At 41.2% G+C, this 19145-nt stretch overlaps 3 protein-coding genes across 3 annotated transcripts; 2 read left to right on the top strand and 1 right to left on the bottom strand.

Annotated features, from left to right (window-relative positions):
* Positions 1-937: 937 nt before the first annotated feature.
* LOC115662086 (two-pore potassium channel 3-like) lies at positions 938-5289 on the top strand. The gene is made up of 2 exons (XM_056302639.1): positions 938-2655; positions 4587-5289. The coding sequence occupies exons 1-2, from the start codon at positions 1544-1546 to the stop codon at positions 4732-4734; spliced, it is 1260 nt and encodes a 419-aa protein (XP_056158614.1). The 5' UTR covers positions 938-1543; the 3' UTR covers positions 4735-5289.
* A 1262-nt stretch (positions 5290-6551) lies between these two features.
* On the bottom strand, positions 6552-11498 carry LOC115661543 (probable beta-1,4-xylosyltransferase IRX10). The gene is made up of 8 exons (XM_030583788.2): positions 11108-11498; positions 10367-10513; positions 9856-9920; positions 9476-9545; positions 7955-8167; positions 7243-7386; positions 6987-7122; positions 6552-6908 (listed from the first exon to the last, which is right to left on the bottom strand). The coding sequence occupies exons 1-8, from the start codon at positions 11480-11482 to the stop codon at positions 6679-6681; spliced, it is 1380 nt and encodes a 459-aa protein (XP_030439648.2). The 5' UTR covers positions 11483-11498; the 3' UTR covers positions 6552-6678.
* A 6515-nt stretch (positions 11499-18013) lies between these two features.
* LOC115661995 (chlorophyll a-b binding protein of LHCII type 1-like) lies at positions 18014-18975 on the top strand. The gene has a single exon (XM_030584177.2). The coding sequence runs from the start codon at positions 18058-18060 to the stop codon at positions 18862-18864; it is 807 nt and encodes a 268-aa protein (XP_030440037.1). The 5' UTR covers positions 18014-18057; the 3' UTR covers positions 18865-18975.
* Positions 18976-19145: the final 170 nt, after the last annotated feature.

Raw genomic sequence — 19145 nt, forward strand, 5'->3', positions numbered from 1 at the left:
ATCCAAGTTTCACTCGAAACATGGAGCCAACCCTATCGATTTTAAGGTCTATTCAGGAATCAGCCAATTCTTCTTCCTTTTTGTTTCAATTTCTTATTCCTTCTTTTTCTTGCTTTATTTTTAGTCAACCAAAATGAAAATCAAAGCAACAACAAAAATTCCCCTTCAGATAGATAGAGTTTCATCAACAAGACTGCCTATCCCAAATAGAACCATTTATATGTGAAGTAATTTGTCAAACCTAACAAGAGAAATCATATTATGTTGTCATGTAGAGTAAATGAAAGGGGTTGATTCAAGATTAAACTAGAAACACGAATAAAAGAGTAGTGATTAGTTAATTGAGGTTTTCAAAGTGCATAGTATACTAGATTTCTCCTGCAATGAATATACATATATGTTGCACCTGGATTTTAAAGGGTACATATCCATCCGTACCAAAATAAGTTTGAAACTATACCTACCATTGGAAGAACATTAAATAACATTAGTAATAGAATGGTGTTCCAAATTCTAAAAGTTTGACAATAGTAATAACAAAATCGGTGAAAAAATCCATGGATAGTTTTAGAGTTACCTTGGTTCAGTACAGGTTCTCCGATTCCCAATCCAATTCAATTCAATTTGATTCCTATCCAGGAATCGAAAATCGATAAACCAGATCGAGGAGTCCTGCAACCAAAAACTGAACTAATTTTTAAGATCGATCTGGTCTGATTCGACGCCGGATCTTACTCTAGACCTATGTTCACCCTGCTATAAAGTCTGTTTCCACTTTTTCAGGCAATGTCATATGAATCCCCGAAACTAACAAACCGACAAAAAGCCCGAATCTCTCTCTCTCATCATTACGAGCAAACAGACAAAAAGCCCGATCTCTCTCACTCTCACTCTTCACACTAATTGAATACACGATCATTCGGCGCTTCATGTTCATCACCCTCGATCATCGCGCTCTCTCTCTCTCTCTCCTATCCATGCTTGTGAGTGCTTTCGGTTCGTTCGGCGCGCGTTCTTCTTGTCGAAGCCCATGAATCCAATGTCGCTCTCGACACCGTATCGCCCGCGACAGAGCAAGAACATCGGTCGACCCGAGTTCCCCCTCCGGCTGTCCGCTTCGTTTTCGGCGTTGTTTTGGGGGGCGAGCTCTGTTTCCTGGTGTCCTTCCCCTGTTTCCACGCTCCGCGTGACATGCTCGATCCTTTTGGGTTGATGGGTCAGGCCGTAATTCCATCGGCATAGTAGCGTGGATGTGATTTTGGGTGTTATTTGATCCTTCCCCTGTTTCCACACTCCGCGTGACAAGGTCGATCCTTTTGGTTTGATGGGTCTGGCGTATTTCGATCCTTCCCAAGTTCTCCTCCCGGTTCCACGCTTCGTTTTCGGCGTTGGTTTGGGGGGCGAGCTCTGTTTCCTGGTCTCTTTCCCCTGTTTCCACACTCCGCGTGACGAGCTCGAGCCTTGTGGTTTGATGGGTCTGGCCTTAATTCGATCGGCATTGTAGTGTGGACGTGATCTTGGGTGGTGGTAATAATATACTAGCATGGAGAAGGAGCCTCTGCTTCCGTATTCGAGCCCCAGGAGGAGGAGGCCGCCGTCCCTCTCGTCGCTCTCCGAGGACGACGAGATCTCCATCGCTCTTCCCCTCACGCCGTCGGAGCTCAAGGACCGCCTCATTTTCGGGCCGTCTCCGTCCCCAGAGGACACTTCGCAGATCGTCGATGCGTTGACTCTGTCCGTGAGTTCGCCCAGACCATCCTCTTCTCAAGACCAGCGCGCACCACCGTCTTTTTATGCGCAAGAGTCTCGCCCGGCTGATTGTAATGAGGCGTGCCCGAAATCCCATTTGCACCGCGCCAAGACGGCGCCAGCTATGGCGGTTTTGAATGACGTTAATCGCCAACCTGCTCCGCCGAAGCCTCAGTCCAGTTCGCAAACGATTGTCCGTCAGGCGGTGATACTTTTAGTTGCTTATTTGTCGTTCGGTGTGGCTATATACTGGTGCAACCGTCATAACTTTGCAGCTATTGAGACTCACCCTGCTGTGGATGCTCTGTACTTTTGCATTGTCACTATGTGCACGATTGGGTATGGTGATATTACGCCAAATAGCCCTGCAACCAAGATGTTTTCTGTAATGTTTGTATTGGTGGGGTTCGGATTTATCGATATATTGTTGTCTGGGATGGTTAGTTATGTCCTTGATTTGCAAGAGAGTTACTTGCTGAAGGCGGCACAGGATAGGAAGGAAAAGAAAGATTCCGGAGGATCCTATTTAATCGATTTGAAAAAGGGGAGGATGAGGATAAGGATGAAAGTGGCATTGGCCTTAGGTGTTGTGTTTCTTTGCATTGGAATTGGTGTGGCTGCGATGCATTTTGTTGAGAGGCTTGGCTGGTCAGATTCCTTTTACTTCTCGGTAATGTCTGTCACCACGGTCGGGTATGGGGACCGTGCGTTCACATCATTAACTGGTCGTATTTTTGCTTCCATCTGGTTACTAGTATCGACGTTAGCGGTTGCGCGGGCTTTTCTCTATTTGGCTGAGGCAAGAGTTGATAAGCGACAAAGGAGAATTGCAAAGTGGGTGCTTGGTCATGATATGACCATAGCCGAGTTCCTGGCAGCCGACATTGACAACAATGGCTTTGTTCGGTATGCTTTGTTCCCTTTATCTTGATAAAACCTTATGGCACATTATGAATTCCTCTACTAAGTATCAACAACGTGTTCATAAGTCTGCTTTCACGTTTGAGCATTATCTAGCGTTAAGGGTCATTCTCAAAAGGCAATTGGGAATAGTTTATAGTTCTGATTAAGTTATTGTACTAGAACACATTTGTATCCTGCTTGCCTTGGTTTAGTTTGTGGAAAATATTCTTGACACTTCGTTTTTGTGTGCTTGTGTAATGTATTGTTCACTCTTATATCCATGAAAATGTTTATTACTCTGCAAGTTCATGCACATTCTGAGTCGAGTTTCGTCTGAGTAGGGAGTAAATATATCTTCTGGGAAAAGTTTATTTAGCAAACGACCCTATTTGATAATTGGTCACACTAGCTACCTGAAATCTCCTTTTATTTCATGCTTTACAAAGCTTGAATTTCTATTAGAACTCTGTATATCTTTGTTAATATCACGATCACTATTTAGAAGTTCGCGTCACCAATTCCGATAGTTTCATCATTTAAGAAAGGTGCAGATTATTGCACTCTATATTCATGGGATTTATGCAAAGTTGAACATGAAGAGAAATGCCTCAGTTCTTATATAATCCAGTTTAAGAATATGTTTTCAGTTAATTTCGCTCTTTTGCATCTTTTCCAACAAAGTGCTGCTGACTTTCTTAAATCTCCCTCCTCACTCCATCCCACCTTCCCTTCTCTTGGAGTGGTCGAGTTATCTGAGATGAGTTCACCATGAGCAGAATTATTATGACATTGAAATGAACAGTATCTCAAATGAACGGATGATGTGTTTGCCGTTTTCTTTTTGATAAGTGCCTACTGTTTATCTGAAACAATTTGCATTTTTAGCAATTTGTTTTTCAGGTAAATAACATACTTACTGAAGATGGTCAAAATAAGATGTTCGTAGTGTCTTTAATGCCAATGGACTTACCTTTAATTGGTACAGTTAATTGTCCATGGTTGTTTGAACTGTTGAATAACTTCAAAGTTTTCACTTCGTCTTCTGTTACATCTGTTCTATGTATACTATACATTGATTCTTTTAGAATTTCAGCTATTCTAGTTTTTGACTATTATCTCTTCGTTTGTTTGTGATTATGAAATTTGAACTTCCATTACTACTTTTAGACAGGTTGTAGTTATGTGTGTCTATCTGTAGGCTTTCCTTCTATGGCTTTTTGTCTTCATAGATGAGGAAGTTATCGATGATATGTTATTGAATAGAAGTATTATTTCCCCCCAAGAAAGTATTAGGGTTTCATGAATGTGTTGAATTTGATCGTAGAGAGAGATCATAAGTTCTTTACTGACAGTGCGTCACTTTATCTTCAACGGCGATGCCTTTTATATGACTCTGGGTGAGTAGAGATATGAAAGGTAGCAACAAGAGAACAAGAGGAAAATCTGATTTTTGGCATGAATGGCTCTCTAGAAGTGGGTATATAGTTGCGCAGGAGAATCTTTGGACTTTGCTAACTCCATTAGTTCAGATGTTTCCCATTTTCATTAATTGAGATTTGCACCAGCAGCTTTTGAGGCAGCTTCCACATTTCCACTATTTCACTCTGTCCAAGTAATGTGGGGAAAAACCTTGCCTGCACCCGGCTCCATTGGACTGGATCTATTTGAGCCGTCGGTCATATGGGCCACACGTGGAACCTGTATGATCAATGGTTTAGATGCACCTGATCCAGCATTCGCAGTCCCCGGGTAGTGAGTATGTTTTGTGGTTGTCACCCAATTACTTATACCCTATTTCACTTTACTGTTGTATGATTAAGTCCTCTTTTTCATCATAATCCTCTTACATCTTCCGAGAGTCTTTCCGCTGTATTCGTTCTGGATCCTGTATGGAGCTGCCTTTAATGTGAGTTTGTCTTTGTTGTGTTCTGCAGTAAATCTGAATATGTCATATACAAGCTTAAGGAAATGGGGAAGGTATCAGAGAAAGACATACTGCGGATCTGCAACACGTTTGACAGACTGGACACTGGCAATTGTGGGAAGATCAGTCTTGCTGATCTCATGGAAAGTCACCATTGACGCGGTTGTTCCTAGTTGACCAGCTGATCGAACGATACAAGACACGAGGCAAGAGAAGTCTTGAAATCCTAATCGGTGGGAAGTCAATATTACGGGCCTAATCAAGTCATAGAAGGTGGTGCTTCTGCAATCATACTACTCGAGTTCCCAGTTCATATGCTCATTGACAAGTTACCAGTTTGGCTTCACCTTCATTGAAGATTACGACGGCTAGTTGCTCTTACAACACTGGTATATCATATTGCTGAGTAGGATTGAAGGAGAGGCGTTGGTCCCGCAAAAGTTTCGCTTTAACTTGGATTATGGATCAGTTTTGGTAAGATAGATGACGGATGGGTACGTTTTCTATCCGTATGTGTTTTGTTCGATTCATTCTTTGTAGAAGCTTTTTTACATGGGCAGTTCTTTCTTTTCTTCCGAGTAATGCTAGGTATACTAGGTGGCACGATGCAAGTGTGGTTTCAAATAGGCAAACCATATTGGATACCCAGACTTTGCCTCGTTGCTTTTGTAAACTAGTTTGAGTATACATAGCATAATTATTTTGTTTTCTTTCCAATATTGCATTGGGTTATATCTGTGAGCTTCAATTGATTTGCAGTTTGTGCATAACATGAACCGAATGCATGTGCATTGGGTTCTTTTGTCAAACAAGTTGGCTCTCTCGGATGGCTATCAATCAGTACATCCTATTCCTCAACACTCACGGCCAAGTCGCATGAAGAGCTGCATTCACTCACCATGCTTTATTTAGACGCAAATATGTACTCAATGCCAATCTTGTAGGCTTTGATGAGTACAAAATCATGACTTGCTAGTGATTTTTGTTCATGCCCTCGAGCTAGATTGAGTTGAAATTGAAATGGACATGGAATAATGACAGACAACGAACATGAACGTTTTAGCGGCACTCGTGGAAATATTGCAAAAAGTGGTTTTAGTGGTATTGACTTTGCCTTCAGCAACTCTTCAAAAGTGCCGAGAAAGTTAGAACCAGACACTCAATTTGATTGAACGCAGTGTTCGGTCCTTGCCCGCACCGAAACCTAGTCCTCCAGTGAATTGGGTGCCCAAGTGATGGCTAGTAAGCCTCGACCTCTATTCAAGCACCGGAATCTGTATGGCCGTCCGAAATTGACCATTTGGGGTCAGGTAACTCCTAGTTTTTGCTATCTTCTTGTCAAAAGCATGCCTTAGGGTCCCCAGGGGGGTTTGAACCACAAAGAATGTTGCATGTGCGAATTGTTGAATCCTCTTATACTCAAATTTGCTCTAGTAGTCACTAGTCAGCAAGTGATGTGATTGTACTAGAGAGAATAGCTTTTGTGATTTTGGGTTGGGTTTGCAATCGAAGAGTCAGCTTCTGGTGGAATTTGGGGATCCTGTCGAGCAAATTTTGGAGAATGCTGTAGGCAAAGTTCAAACCATATAAGTCACTTGAGCAGACTTTTGCATCACTACTCTTCAGTATTTCTGCTTTATTTACTTATTTTGCATGACCAATTATTTATTGTAGAATAGTGTTTGCATATAAACCTACATTAGTTGCCATTTAATTTGGACGACACTCATGTCAAGACACTAAGTTCTTCATCCAAGTGAGCTTAAAGGAGATGCATCCGTTGACACATAAAGATAACACATGAAATTCAATGTCATCATCTCCACTGATGTTGTGTAACCATCATAAACCAAGACCAGCAGGTTGATTAGGAAGACGGACCACAACTTCAGCAAACATGAACTTCATCAAATAGGCCATTAGCAAGCGCGCCTGAACATTGAAGAAAGTAACCAGAATGCCAAGAGAACGAAAATAGGGAAATGGCTATTTGATTTTGGAGCACAAAGAATTCATGGTTCATGAATAATTATCGCTTATATTCACGTAGGCTAACACTATAAATGGCTCATGAGAAAAGAAAAAACTATGGAGGATAGTATTCAGGGTAAAGGCATGGGAGGTCTCCACTTGGAGAACTCAATCAAGTCTCTGTTAACAAATGATCCATTGTGCAGCCAAAATGTCTCGGTAGACTGGTGGAAATATCTCACTTTTCTTTGAAGTTCCCACAAAATTGCATTAGTTGCTGAGCACAGATTCGATTCAGGAGCATAGACCCACAAGCACCTTACCTGCCTCCCGTTGGCTATCATCTCTTCTATGGATTTATCTGACAGGAAATAGAATCAATATTAACTGATGATCGATTATGAGGGGGGAGACCTGAAAAAAGGTGTGAGACGCCAACCTGGTATCGATTCCAAGTACTCCAACAACTCGGGCCCTATTCGAGAAGATGGCCACTTGATCGATATCTTCTTGTAGTCAATAACATTTTGAAAAGGCAGTTCTACTTGATCTGACAGGAGCACTGGGACACACTCCTAGTAACCAAATCATGGAGATTGTCTACATTACATATTGCAAATGCTAGAATCTATGCCACGTGCCAGTGTGTTGTTGGCGTGGACATGTGCACTCACAGAGAGAGAGAGAGAACTTACCACAAAAAAAGCCTCATAAAAGCGAAGAGTCCAGGATGACTCCCCACGTGGAGCAAGGCAGAACTTAGCATCCCGTAGGTGTTCAAAATACTCTTGCCTGCCCAATTTGTCTGGCCCCTTGAACTTCAACTCTGGACATTCAAGCTGCTTATGAAATGAATAGTCATAATGCAACATATACCTGCGTTCCTTGGTTATCATAAAAATTTTGAATGGAGCTCTTTTTGCTGTTCTTTTATGCATATGGAGCTTTTTATTCTGTGTTGCACAACAACTTCATATGCACATGGAACACAGCAAAAGAAGTTTTCAGTTGTTCCTCAATAATATAGCTGAAAATTGCAAGCCACTTCATATGGTTCTTTTGATTTTTCATGCTATAAGAAATCTATCCATATTAAAATATGTACCCTAAAAATGTTATGATGGACAATTACATAATTATCCACTGAAATTGTCAACTTCTTAGCAATCTTCTAAGGAGGTGTCCTGCTTCAAGTTCCCTAATCATGACGATGTTTTACCTAACTGATATTCTTAGTCCACCGCCCATAGTACAAACTATCAGGTGAAGATACTCTGAAGTCTACAAGGAAGTGATGAAACAGAAGACATGAGACAATCCAAACAACAAATAATTTTGGTATACATCACATTGATTTCCTAATCCAGATTCTACAAATCATCAACTGGGATATTGCAGAAGAGTTACCTTATCTGGAAACTGCTTTGCAAGTTCTATCAGCCGAAGACGGCCAACCTTATTCTGAGCACGACCTAAATAGTTTGTCAAGTATTTCCTCTTCCGTAAAGGCAATGGCTGGACCACAGTTTCACTGGTCATCTTGTCATCAACATTGCCAGGAATGATGATATCTTTCCAAGTATTAAAAGCACTTGAGTCCCGCTTATCAGTCCGATCACCCTGCACTAACAGGTAGATTCAAAATTTCCATTGTCAAAACTCAGGTCTGCCAAATATTTGGTTGGTTCATCTTAAGTAAAATTACTTTAGAATCACTAAAATCGTCGAAGTGCAATGCCTTTCAAGGAAATCAACTATGTCTGAGTGTGATAGTCAATCACTTCGACCACATATTCCAGTACTTCTAAATATACAATCTCTCAAAAAAAATCACCGAAGATAAATCTCTTCAAGCATTCTCATATTTGAAAAGCACAAAAGAAACAGTTGTATTTTCTTTCTTCATGTCACCTACTCAAATCTAGTAGAACAAGGACAATTACAAAAACAGAAGCATTAAGATGATCATGGTCTGGCATGTAGAAAAAACCAAGATCTGATAATTTCCCAGAACATTGATGAATGTAGAAGTATAAAATGGAGGAAATTCGAAAAATCCTGTTTACTATTATCAACTTCGTGTCCTCCTTGTACACTGAATACAGGAAAAGGCTGTGTGCACTTATTCTAAAAAGAAAATACTAGTTTCCCTAAGAAATCTCACTAAAATATGTGGCAAATTTAGATTAGGTATTGAAATAAGTGAGGCCTGTGCTTTGAATCATTGGCTTCTTAACCCAATAAAGATTGCCATATCGCTGAGTAAAAAGAGTAAGATTTCTTAGCACATGCATCATTGCTCATTCTAAAATTCATCCGACAAACTACAAGGGAGAGCATCAAAGGCAGTACTAAGCAGTCACAAAAGAAAAAAATTGGAAGGTGGAACTCAACTTTAACAAAAAAGTGTTCTCATGTCCCTTTCAGTTGCCTTAAGAACAACAAAGAGAGCAAACCATGTGTCCAGTATGTTCACGAGAATATGTCCACCACAAAACACAACCAGCAGAAAGTGAATTATCCATGTTTACACATTGGTTCACATTTCTTTTGCCTTAGTATGATTCCGAGATCACTAAATGAGTATCCTTATTCTGGGGTATGATTCCGAGATCACTAAATGAGTATCCTTATTTTGGGGCATTATACACCTTGGTCAAGAGTAGGGATAATAAAGAGAATGCTTCACAACAATAAAGGATGTCATTTCACATAAGCTAAGTCCACCAGACACATGAAAACAAAATCTATGTCTCAACCCAGACGCTATAATTTTGAAGGAGAAAATTATACTTCATTGCACGGCTAGTAAATTCTAAAACATAAAGGACGTACAAGAAGCCAACCATGTTGCCTCTGAATCCTATCACAAGTCCTAACTGTGGAAATCATTCCAGAGCAACATATCCTGGAGACTAAGTAATGTACCTCAGGGGTGAGAATTATAGACCTATTAATGTATGTCGCCCAAGATTGAAATAAGTGAGCTCCAGCACCGCTGCAGTTGCACAAAAGAACAACAATTGATCACCACATGAGGAAGCTAGCAAAACTGTATAATTGAATACTATTGTCAAATTTCACTGAAGGCTGGATCATTAGTGAAGTAAGTCTAGATCTTTTTTAGTTTCAAAGCAAATTCATGAACCACTGCCAAATTGAACATTGAGAAAACAGAAACTTTATGACTAAATGTCAAGGATCAGGAAAGCAAGATAAATACTACAGGTGAGTTTCAATCCATGATACATCTTTGAGCTACAAACTCAACCAGTTGCCTCACACAGAATGCAAAGAACTAAGGGTACCTTGGAAAGACAAATATGTGGTTGCGACCTCCTGAAAACCTGAAATAAGGCATCTGACTCAGAACCTGCACTGAACGAGGCAAGGATCAACTAAACAAAAAGAGCAATATGCATCCAAACAACCACGTCAACATAAAGCCATCGAAAAACAACAACGGACCCTTTTTTGAATTCTTTTCCAAAATGAGTTAACTTATTTCAGAACAGTGTGCTTTGAAAGTTAGTTCCTTGCCAATCTATTCCGAAAATTGCTTCTGAAACAAAGGTTGTTTTCAGAAACATAAACTGCTGCTTTCAATTATTGTCACCTAGATATCTCTAAACATCTTATGCAGAACCAATTATCTCTTCGAACTAGAATGAGACATATCAAAATTACTATCCTCAAAATCTGTCATAGTCATTTTGAACTACAAACAACTGCAACTAATTTCTGTTTTTGTTCTCACAAGTGTTTTCTTGATAAAAAAAAAAAACACAGAACTCTTCCGAACGCCAACAAAGTATTCACCTTCACATATGTCCGGTCAATCTCTTTGTCATTGAGGCCTCCCATCATCCGAACGCACTTAACATAGGCTGGCACAAAGAAAAGATCCGCCTCCTCTTTCTTTCTTGTACGAAATCTGGATTCTAGAAAGAGCCTATGTATTTTAACCTGCATTGTTAGAGGAAACTCTAATAATTAGCATCAATGGCATGCATAATTAAGAAACTACAAAGCCCCATAAACATTCGCAAACTACAGAGAACACCAAACACAATAGCTCCAAATATTGTATCCTTCTCATAAATCCTCCCAAAAGACTGCTAAGTTCCTACATGATCAATGCTCTCAGAGACATGGTCCGGAAACACCACGTTATTGAATCACATTTCCTCTTTCTGATGAAGGTCCAAACAATAATCTTGAAGCAATCTATGTACTAAAGAGTCCCAAATGCGCCTCCAAAAACTAAAACAGTTCGAAATCCTCGAGAGTTGCAACAATCGCTCAGACACGCTAATATCAATCACACTGAAACCAAAATTAAGAAACACTAAGCAACAAAAGCATGCTTCTGCAGCTACAGGACCAGGCTTCTCCTGCCTAACAAGACCACATGACCAATCCTGAGCATCATCAGTTCACAATTGTAACTGCACGTTATACCCATCAGGGAGCAGAAAACTTGAACCTGGAAACAGAGACCCGAAACTCGAAATCGCCGGAAAAGCACTCAAATGACATCGAAAAACCGAAATCAAGTACCTGAGAGCCCCATTGACCCTTAACACAGCTCTCCGGCGAGATCCGGCCGTCTCGCCCGGACAGCAACGCCTTCAACCCGTCGACCTCGTCCTCTTCGTACACGTAGATCCTGAGCGACAGGTGAGTCCCGTACCCTCCGCTAGGCCACGCGAGGGACCCGCTGCCGCCGTCGAACCGCGCGACGGCGGAGTCGTGAGCGCCGTCCCGGCCGATCGCCGCGGCGGTGGAGCAGGGGGCGAAGGCGTGGTCGAAGAGCCTGGTGAGGAAGAAGGTGGCGACGACGAGGAGGAGGGCGCCGATCTGGTGCGTGCGAGTGCAGGGGGTGTGGTGGTGGTGGTGGTGGTGCGGCGGACCGAGAGTCCTCGGCTTGTTCATCGCCGGTGAGCGCCGAGCGGCGGTGGCTGGATTCCTCACGCTCACCGGGAAGTGGCGAAGTCGGAGAGGAGGGAGAGTGAATTTTCCTTTTTCATGTTTCCAAGCGACGGAGAGTGAGCCTTATGGAGAAGATAGTAGCCGGGGGCGTGCACGGAAAGTGGGTGAGAGTGGTCGGTTTCCGGTCCGGCTCGATCCGATCCAGGACTCAAGAACTGGATCGGGAGGGAGCACCGGTTTTCAGTTTCCAAGACCGGAGACCAGATCGACTGGCCTTGGGACTGGCGGTTAGACCGGACCGGTCCGATCCAGTTCCAAAGGAGCACTTGTTCAATGGACCTGGGAATTAAAAAAAATGCGGGTGACATATCTGGCTTCCATCCCTAATCTAGTGGAGATTCTGAACTCCGAGCGAGGGGGCGGCTCTTGAAGTGATCATCGGGCGAACTCAAACCAAAGCAGGCCATGAAGTCCGGTTTAAATCGTTATTTTTTTTTTTTTTGATAACCCAGGGAACCCCCGCACGGGTTTTAAATCGTTATTCAAGCCTACGCATCTTAAAAACTTTATGCATAATTCTTCAAGATGGGTTGGGTTCAGCTCGAAGCTAAAGGGGCTAAGCTTGACATCCTAACTAAATCGCCTTATCGGAGCCAGCCCAATATTACCCTTTAGGCTCGCCTTGGCTCGAACCGCACCCTAAATGGAAGTATTCTTTGAAATTGAAATTAACTCAAAAGAGTTGCCTTTTTTATGTAATGGCATTATGCATTGGAACTAATAATAAGCATGCTTAAGTAAAAGCATTGTTAGAATGGATGATCTTTTTAGAAAAGTGCTTACGTGTACACTTAAAAGACAAAAACATAAGTCACGACATAATATGAACCGAAGCGAACGATGCCTTAAATGAGTGAAATTAGGGTGTTACATTGTAGTGTACAACTTTCTTTTTGCTTTTACAACTTTCATCGTAAACCACTAAACACTTCACAAACATATTATTAAGTGATCCCACAAATTTGTTTATTGATCGACGATGAAATAAACATCTATCTCTTGAAATAAATAACTTTGAAGGTTAGGAGTAAATATTGCATGCATATAATGCATGTCAGTCAATTCCATCTCATTCATACGATTATGTGGGTCGGAACTCAAATTATTTAATGGCTAAAATGGAGTGGGTTTATATACTTCGAGTGCATGCAAGAATTTTTCGAAGGGTATGAAACTGTTATTTTTAGCTGGCTTTCAAAACTAGGGTTTAATGTCAACTTTATCTAACTAGGCAAGGATTTGTGTTCCGTTTTGTTGGGGTTTTTAAAAGTCTTTGGGAAAATATAAAGAACTTTAGGTTAAAGAGATTTTTCGAAATGCAAATAGTGTTTGATAAAGTGTAATTTAAAAGTGCATTGGGAAGCAACTTTGGTTTAAATGATCTTTGGAAAAATTACATTTATAAAGGACTTCTGTTATTTTTAAAAAAAAAACTTAAGTCAAACTCTTCACCAAATCGCCTTATCGGAGCCAGCCCAATATTACCCTTTAGGCTCGCCTTGTGTCGAACCGCACCCTAAATGGAAGTATTCTTTGAAATTGAAATTAACTCAAAAGAGTTGCCTTTTTTATGTAATGGCATTATGCATTGGAACTAATAATAAGCATGCTTAAGTAAAAGCATTGTTAGAATGGATGATCTTTTTAGAAAAGTGCTTACATGTACACTAAAAAGACAAAAACATAAGTCACGACATAATATGAATCAAGAAAGCTTAATGATAATTAAAAAATGAAGTTAGGGTGTTACATTATAGTATACAAGTTTCTTTTTGCTTTTACAACTTTCATCATAAAACCACTAAACACTTCACAAACATATTATTAAGTGATCCCACAAATTTGTTTATTGATCAACGATGAAATAAACATCTATCTCTTGAAATAAATAACTTTGAAGGTTAGGAGTAAGTATTGCATGCATATAATGCATATCACTCAATTCCATCTCATTCATTAGATCATGTGAATCAAAACTCAAATTATTCAATGGCTAAAATGGAGTGGGTCTATATGCTTTGAGTGCATGCAAGAATTTTTCGAAGGGTATGAAATTGTTATCTTTAGATGGACATTTGGCTTTCAAAACTAGGGTTTAATGTCAACTTTGTCTAACTAGGCAAGGATTTGTGTTCCGTTTTGTTGGATTTTTTAAGTCTTTGGCAAAATATAAAGAACTTTAGGTTAAAGAGATATTTCAAAATGCAAATAGTGTTTGGTAAAATGTAATTTAAAAGTGCATTGAAAAGCAACTTTGGTTTAAATGATGTTTTGAAAAAAATTCACTTATAAAGGACTTTTGTTATTTAAAAAAAAAAACTAAAGTCAAACTCTTCACCAAATGCCAATAAGATAGATCTACACACCGACTGTCGTCACCTCAAGCGACCCTCTGCGAGGCTACTAGGGTCATGTGACCTTAGGTGGCCCTAGTTGGGGTCGCATGACCCTTGCCTGGGGTCGTGCGACCTTGGTGAGGGGTCGCTAGTGCTAGATCTAGTTCTCTGGCGATTAGATTTGGGTCACTGGCAAAGTTGCACGATGGAAAATGGTGGGGGAATTTTCGAAATTTTGAACATTTTTAACAAGGGCAAAATTGGAAAAAATGTATCAGTATTCCGAAAATGCTAAAGCCAAAATTTGGATCCGCCTTAAGTTAAGGGACTTTAGAGGGCTTTAGAAATACAATTGCATCATCCCAAAGCTCAACAAAAAATTGCCAAACGATACTTACATTTGCCCAAGGTAGTTTAGAGCCCTAAAAGCTTTTGGTAAAACTACACGAAATGTATGAAGGCCCAATGCAAGTTTTTTTTTTTTTGGTCAGAAGGCCCAATGCAAGTTTGAAAAGCCCAATTCACTAGTCTTAAGCAAACTGGGGAGAAAATTATTTAAAAAGTCTTAAATCTATTACACTTTAATTAATTTAGTCCTAAACCTATTACACTTTTGCTAATTAAATCCTAAACCTTTTCAAGTTTTGCCAATTGGGGTCGAATGGACTCAATTTACAAAATTGAAAGGTTTAGAACTAAAGAGGCAAAAGTGTAATAGATTTAGGACTTTTTGGACAATTTTCTCGCTAGCTGAGAATGCGATCTCGACATTTTTAAGAAAATGGGCCTTGCATCAAACAGGTCTCGGCTCGTGCAACTTTAAGGCTTTTGCATGAGAAGGCCCAATTACACTTCATGAATTGGACGAATGCAATCTCGAAAACCTTCTTTTTTTCCCTGAAAATGGGCCATTTGTCTCATGACGAGCCCCGATGCAATTTCTTAAAACTCATTGTGGGATGGATCCATTTGGGCAATTCAAACGTGCAAGGACAGAAGTGCGAAAAGCAAACAGTACGAAACAAAAGGAAACCTAGTGATATCATATCGGCATAGACACTCCCACGAACTTGTGAGGTTCAATGCCTATTAGAGATGGGTGCCATCTAGGTTTTAAGGCTCCCACTCTAATCATGACCTCCGATGAAACGAGCCGCGTCGAGTCGGCATGATACTACCTCCGACTTGCAGACAGCCTTAGCGAAGTCGTGTGTCTCTTATATATATATTCTCTGTACATGTGACTGTACACATGTATGGCCACCTTAGCAAAATTTGAAAAATATATATATGTAAAAAGAGGAGAACATAGGCCTAATTAACTTTCTCTTTTTCTGCCCACTTGCGATGGCGAGGGCCAGTGAACCTCATCGGTGTCTCGACAGGGTGGCTGGCTCTCGCAGGTGGTCATGTGAGGGCCATAGGAGCTTGCCCCTGAACAAGCAAAGGCGAAAGCCCTCATGCTCGGGGGCGGTACCATCGCGAGCCACGCTGAGTAGGGTCATCGGACCTCATGAGGACAAGCTGACCCTTGCTCCGTGATGGTACACGGTGGCCTATGGCCCTCGCTAGCTATCAACAAAGGCCGTGGCCCTTGCACGGCTATCGGCCTCACTAGCACCGGTGGAGGGTGACGCCTTTATCTCCCCCTCCCTATCTTCTCCCCTTCCCCATGTTTCTGTTCTCTCTGTTTTTTTTTTTTAAACTTTTTTTGAGTTTATTGATGTGGTCATACACGTGGATAGCCACGTCAACAAATGTGGGGTCTATGTGATGAATGGATGGCCATGTCAGCTAAAAGGACCAACTCAGCTTAAATAAAAACATACGCGGACCAATATGACTAAAATTGAAGTTTAAATGCCAAATTGAATATCGATTAAGAATTTAAGGATCAATTTTGGGCCTTTTGGCATTGTACTTACACAATATCTTAGTTACGCAGTATTATTGGTGATCACATAAGCAAACTACTATTTGTTGGTCTCGTGACATATATTGATTTTGGGGTTCACAAGATTGGCCCATCTGAATATGGGAAGTCCGTGACGCCACAATTTCATGTGTGTTTCACCTTTCATGTGAGCTTTTGTCCAATAATAATATGAAATAATAGGTAACTTTAGTCTATACTAGTATAAATGCCCTTGCGTTGCGCGTGTCAAAAAATTAATTTAAAAGATTTTGCAAAATCGCCTTAGTATGAAGTATTTGGATTTTTTTTTTTTGGTTGAAATGAAATATTTGAATTTGCACTGGGGAAAAAGCCAACTTTCAAATTCGGTATCCCCTTTAAATAACAAAAGTGTCGTTCTTCTCAATATTAAAGATTGAAGAAAAAAAAATTTAATTTTACTGGTGAAAACCCAATTTTCTTGAATAGTTACCGAACAAATCTCCAATATATATGTTCAACTTAATCTACCTTGAAATTCGTATTTCTATCCCTATTTTAGTGTAAAAGAAATCACCCACCTCGATATCCAATAGGATGCACAGAGCGCATGTGAGGGAACTAAAAGATAAATAGAACACACTTTTAAAATGAAAAATTTCGTTAAGACGATGCATTATTAATTACTAGAAAGAAAAATTTTTGCCGGAGATGATGTATACGTATGAGTGAAAAGATATAAACACTTCAACACTTACATTTTTTTTTTTATAGGTTGTTTGTTAGATAGAAAAAAGTTGAAAATTTTAAATTGAAGTACATTAGAGATAAGATAAAATTATTAATTTACACATTCGACCATTGACAGAATACTTATAACATAACTATTAGATAATATTCTTGAAAAAAAAAACAACTGTGATCTCTTAAAAATAAGAGATATTATTTGTTTAATATAACAATATAGAAAAGGGCAAAAAAGGATTGTTATATCTGAAAGGTCTTAACCTTAGATTTGCAATTTGTGGGTCTTACTTGGCAACCTCATGGCCACTATCATCTCACCAAGAAATCTCCCACCAATGACACCGCGGGTTCTTGGATAGAGCCCTTATCTCATTGTCCTATCGGAGGACTTGGTCCGATCCTGAGATGGAAGATTAGCTTTTAGCTCGACTATTAATGAAATAATTGCATTAAAAGTTTCAAAACTTTATCATCGAATTGCAAATGAATTGCAAGATTATTAAAAAGTACAACTAAATCCTCAAATTTATCAAATTGGTGCAATCACCTTTCTTTAATTTCGTCTAATTAAGATAACGAAAACTGCTTATATGTTCATTTCCGTTATTTTCTCCATCCCGCATGGCATTAACATTATTAACGGGTGGAGGCGTCATCGATGACTGGGCATAGCTAGTTAGGGAAATCTTATAATTTATAGCACCAGTTATTCCAATTAAGTTTGCTTTTAGAAGAGTAGAAGAATATAAAATGAATGTAAATCAGTCGGATTAGATCCTTTTTCTCCATAAGAGTTGTCTGCTTCAACTCGAATCATTTTATTTTCACAAAGAAGAAATTTAAAAAAAATTAAATCACAAAAATGCATAGCCAAGAGAAGCACCAACTTTTTCGCCGGTGGATTGTTGAGCTACAATTTCCGATATGAAATGAAAACACAATTTGAAGACAACAGAAATTCAGTAAAAAGATATTCGAACGCGATACGACACAACACATCTTAACTCCAAACTAACATAATCGACACATGTTTGCCCGTTTTCAGTTATAAATAATCGATAATCACGTCAATTTATTCTCGTGGTGACATAGAATGATGCAAATAAGATGACACGGCACGAGTTGTCACCCGTGATAGGGTGAACCAAAAGCTCCAAATAAATATCTGACCGATCGATGGTGATGACCTATCAAGGTCCTCCCTCAAGTGTCGAAACGCGAAAAATCCTCGGAAGTTGCATGCGGACCAATCAACCAAGACATCGCATGTAGTCATCGAAGAAACTTCAAAAAAAAATCTAGGAACGCTCGTATGAACCGCACGAACTGGTGGAGTAGGGCGAGCCACGTAGGATAAGAGCGAAGGCAAGGATGGAATCTTGAACGACCAATCAAATGCGAGATAGAGATATCACATGATAAGGCTCATATCACTCCAATCCCAGTATTTATGTTCCACCAAACGTTGCCAATTCATATCATTCTCACACTTCCTCACCTCACCAAGTTGAACTAGGCTTTCCTTCTGTTTCAAAGCAAGAATGGCAGCCTCCACCATGGCTCTCTCCTCCCCTTCGCTCGCCGGCAAGGCCGTGCAGCTCTCCCCGTCGGCCCCCGAGCTCTTCGGCAACGGGAGAGTCGCCATGAGGAAGACCGGCGGCAGGCCCGTGGTACGGCCCTCGTCCGGGAGCCCGTGGTACGGCCCCGACCGCGTCAAGTACCTCGGCCCCTTCTCCGGCGACCCCCCGTCCTACCTCACCGGCGAGTTCCCCGGCGACTACGGGTGGGACACCGCCGGGCTCTCGGCCGACCCCGAGACCTTCGCCAAGAACCGGGAGCTCGAGGTGATCCACGCCCGGTGGGCCATGCTCGGGACCCTCGGGTGCGTGTTCCCGGAGCTCCTGGCCCGCAACGGCGTCAAGTTCGGCGAGGCCGTGTGGTTCAAGGCGGGCGCCCAGATCTTCAGCGAGGGCGGCCTCGACTACCTCGGCAACCCCAGCCTGATCCACGCCCAGAGCATCCTGGCCATCTGGGCCTGCCAGGTCATCCTGATGGGCGCCGTCGAGGGCTACCGCGTCGCCGGCGGTCCCCTCGGCGAGGTCACCGACCCGCTCTACCCGGGAGGGAGCTTCGACCCGCTGGGACTCGCGGACGACCCCGAGGCCTTCGCGGAGCTCAAGGTGAAGGAGATCAAGAACGGGAGGCTCGCCATGTTCTCCATGTTCGGGTTCTACGTGCAGGCCATCGTGACCGGAAAGGGGCCGCTGGAGAACCTGGCCGACCACCTCGCCGACCCGGTTAAAAACAACGCTTGGGCCTACGCCACCAACTTCGTCCCCGGAAAGTGAGGGCCCTATCCTATGTAAACGAGAGGGTTAATATTGTGACGATTCTTGTGCTTCCTCATCTCGTGTAAATTCATGCAAATTACTTAATGATGAGTTGAGAATGTTGTTACCCTTTTGTGTTCTCTTCCAAATTTCATTGCTGGTCTACCGTCGTTGATATGGAAATTGCCCATTGCTCGCAGGGCAACGGACAGGTACACTACTCGTTGCTACCTGAGAATAGCCTAATTCAGAAAAATTAGGGTTAAATTGCTAATTATTATACACATGAAATTAAGAAA

This window comes from Syzygium oleosum, unplaced genomic scaffold (assembly GCF_021117445.2).
Source record: "Syzygium oleosum isolate NSW1041296 unplaced genomic scaffold, Sole_v2.1 Sole_v2.24, whole genome shotgun sequence".
Taxonomy (NCBI): Eukaryota; Viridiplantae; Streptophyta; class Magnoliopsida; order Myrtales; family Myrtaceae; genus Syzygium; species Syzygium oleosum.